This window comes from Propithecus coquereli, unplaced genomic scaffold (genome assembly GCF_000956105.1).
Source record: "Propithecus coquereli isolate 6110/MARCELLA unplaced genomic scaffold, Pcoq_1.0 Scaffold6, whole genome shotgun sequence".
NCBI lineage: Eukaryota > Metazoa > Chordata > Mammalia > Primates > Indriidae > Propithecus > Propithecus coquereli.
In genome coordinates, this window is record NW_012151951.1 from 7193431 (window position 1) to 7197283 (window position 3853).

At 34.8% G+C, this 3853-nt stretch overlaps 1 protein-coding gene across 1 annotated transcript in view; it reads right to left on the reverse strand.

The window, feature by feature from the left end:
• ALKBH8 (alkB, alkylation repair homolog 8 (E. coli)) overlaps nt 1-3853 on the reverse strand; it is a 67759-nt gene that overhangs the window by 55934 nt on the left and 7972 nt on the right. Inside the window, exons 3-5 of the mRNA XM_012659124.1 lie at nt 2127-2364; nt 608-739; nt 283-323 (exon numbers count right to left, since the gene is read on the reverse strand). Coding sequence (XP_012514578.1) covers nt 283-323; nt 608-739; nt 2127-2364 — 411 coding nt within the window. The remainder of the gene's footprint in view (nt 1-282; nt 324-607; nt 740-2126; nt 2365-3853) is intronic.

Consider the following 3853-nt stretch of genomic DNA (forward strand, 5'->3'; position numbering starts at 1 on the left):
AAAAGAATTATATTCCTTTGTATATTTCAAAGTCAACATTTTGAGTAAGGATTAGTTTAGTAATGGTAATTTCTGTTAACTGTTAAATTACTGTCTTTAATAAAATTAACCATTCTGTCTCATCTTTGTTGTTCTTTCAAGTTTAAAATTGTAACAAACTCTTAAAGAATTTCACCCCATCAATCTGAAAGCTAAACATGTACACTGCCACTCAAGACTCCTAATGATCTAGAAAGAGGCAAGAGCAACTCTAATTTACAAATATCTCCAGGAAGGTCTTACTACATTGGTACTGAACTGCTGATTCCACATGGAAAATTTGCCTTAGTGTGGAGAGGAATGAAAAAAATAATATAAGTTAGGTAATAATAAATGTTAGGTAATAAATATTAATCAGTTTGGAGCTATATAATTGATAGCTATATAAATGTTATTTTTATTAATGTTCCTAATAATTGTAAGTATGACTTGCCTAACATTAGATTCAGGCTACTTTCAGTAATTTTAAGGAAATATTAATAGATCAAAAAGGGAGGAAGAAAGGAAGAGCAGTAACATGACATTTTGCAGAAACTTTTAAATATCAGATTTTAAAAGTTTTACTTACAATTTTGATTATCTGTACCTTCTGTCCAATCAACACTTTCCAAAAGCATTTTCTCATCCTCAGAAGAAATTATTTCTTCTATTACCATGAGGCCTGGTGGTAAGGCTTGAGGCTCCAACTCTTTCCATTGTGCTGTGGGAAAACAAATTAAAATAGTCACATACAAAACTTAAAGTTCCTATATACAAATAATTCTACTCAAGAGCTATTTATCAATTCACAAAACTCCCAATGCTCATTTTCAGAAATAAGAACACTGAAAGTCACACAATATATTAAAAGTGCAGAAACAAAGACCAAGATCAAAATTATGGGTACATTTTACCCACTGCAATTACCAACAGCAAATAGAACATTCATAGTTCAAATAATTTGGATTTAGTTTCCTAAATATGTTTTTTTAAAAAAAATTAAAAATACCTCTCATATTTGTTACTCAGTGGCTATCAGGTAGTGGATATAAAAACAAGTATCAAAATTATTTCTAACTCAGTTCTGTTCTCAATTAAAAATGATTTCCAATTAGATACATGATTGCTACAGTCTTAGAAGTACACCTGGATCTAATGAAGGATTTCAAACACAGGACACTCCAAAACTCACTTTGTGCAATTCTTACTGAGTGTTCTCAGTACTGAATGGGGGAAAACCCAATGATAGCATTTCCTGATTAAAACTTACTCCTTAGCCACTCAGTTTTCAAAAACTGATCAGAAACACATATGAGGATAATCTAGTTTCTAAACTATGTTAAGTTTAAATCAAATTTAAAATTAAATACATATGGACACTGAGAAGTATAATTTCTTTCTTCTAAAATATATCTTTAAAAGAGTCTAAAAGCTTTTCTTTGAGTCTTGTTTTACAAAAAGATAAATCTGATCAGATTACACTCACCTACCCATCCCCAGGATATCTAAACTAAGCTCCTTTATTGCCTAAATAATTTAATTATTCAGTTCCTCAATCACACTATCCAGTGGCTAGCATATTGGATAGCACAGACGTGAACACTTCCATCACCACAGAAAGTTCTATTGGACAGCACCACCATGAAGTTTTAGGAACCTGGTGGCTAAAGGTGCTCCTCCAAAAACATGAAGATTGGCATACAACCATTTTGATCACAATGAATTATTAAGTGATTAATTCAAAGCTTCTGGGTAGACACTAGGAAGTAAATTGGTGATCTGAATCCTCAATATTAAACTTTGAAAAGCACACATAAGTAGGAGAGTTCCAAAATAAGCAACATGCATAATAAATATATTGCTGATTAGTGGAACCAGCTTCCCTTAAAGGCAGGATATGTCTTATTCACCTCTGTACCTTCAACTACTAGTCCCACACGCAAACTATTTAATAGGTGTTTAAAGAATATTTGTTAAAGTAAAATGGGCCATTAACCTGCTGTCCTCATTTTCTTTCACAATAACTAACCCCCCCAACTTATGTCTATGAAAACAAAACTCATACAAAAGCAAGAACCACTTTTTAAAATACAACTGTATGTTAATACCTTTTTCCACAAAATTCAAATACAGAATGATCTTCTGTCCTAAATCATCTACTATTTCTTTTCCATTGAGAGTAACATAGGCTTTCTTGGATTCTTCTGTAGTTTTGTATCGTGCAAATGAGTAGGGTTTGTTGGGTGGCATCAGGAGAGCATCCACCGGTCCAAATTTCTCTAAAACCGGGAGCAGCTGTTTCCTACTCACACCATTTCCCAAACCACCATTGGCAACAACCAGGTTCTTAAAAGACAAAAGAAAGGAAGTAACATGAGCAATTGATATCAATCTCTTTAAAATAAGATTATTTTTAAATAAAATTTCTACGAAGATGTAATTAAGGGAAAAAAAGGTTTCATGGTAGTGGTTATTTGGTTTGTTAATTTTATACAAAGTATATAAACCAATTTACTAAATATTTGGGGAATAAAAAGTGCTCCTATGTTGCAAATAATATTGATTTTTAAATAACCTATTTAAGCAAAACATTCATTTCTTTTTTTTCTTTTTTTTTTTTTTGAGACAGAGTCTCACTCTTTTGCCCGGGCTAGAGTGAGTGCCGTGGCATCAGCCTAGCTCACAGCAACCTCAAACTCCTGGGCTCAAGTGATCCCTCTGCCTCAGCCTCCCGAGTAGCTGGGACTACAGGCATGTACCACCATGCCCGGCTAATTTTTTCTATATATTTTTAGTTGGCCGATTAATTTCTTTCTAATTTTAGTAGAGGCGGGGTCTCGCTCTTGCTCAGGCTGGTCTCGAACTCCTGAGCTCAAACAATCCGCCCGCCTTGGCCTCCCAGCATGCTAGGATTACAGGCGTGAGCCACCGCGCCCAGCCAAAACATTCATTTCTTAATCACCATAAACACAAATTAAAAGAGGACACTATTACTCAGACATAAAAATTTTACATAACGAAAGGAAAAGAGGAGAATAAACAAGCAGTTACATAACATTTGCTTTTTGTCAGAGACTGTTCTATATGCTTTTACCTGATTAATCCTCATTAACATAATCTTCACAAGAGAGTGAATTTATTTGGGTAATATTAACCCCACTTTACAGAGGAAGAACTGAAGATCAGACAAGTTAGGTTAAGGCAGTGATTAGAGGTGGGTTTCAAACATATTTGTCTGTTTCCAGAATCTACACTTTTAATATAACCATTATACAATGTTTACTAAAAACAAAAAATAAAAGTACTGGCTCAAAGAAAAATCAATTTTAAGTTCTACTGAACATAAATTAGGAAGATTTTCCTCTAGGTAAATTCAGTCTAATTAATTTGGTCAGTTTATAATTAAAGTTTAGTCCTGCACTATTTTATTTTGATGTTTACAGCCTAGCACCCATACAGTCTCTATACTTAAAAACCATTCTATGTGGTGTTAAGATCTTTAATTTATGATCTATAAATTAAAACACTGTAGTATAGGCTGGGTGCGGTGGCTCACGCCTGTAATCCTAGCTCTCTGGGAGGCCGAGGCGGGCCGATCGTTTGAGCTCAGGAGTTCGAGACCAGCCTGAGCAAGAGCGAGACCCCGTGTCTACTAAAAATGAAAAGAAATTAACTGGACAACTAAAAATATACAGAAAAAAATTAGCCAGGCATGGTGGTGCATGCCTGTAGTCGCAGCTACTCAGGAGGCTGAGGCAGAAGGATTGCTTGAGCCCAGGAGTTTGAGGTTGCTGTGAGCTAGGATGACGCCACGGCACGCTAGCCCGGGCAACAC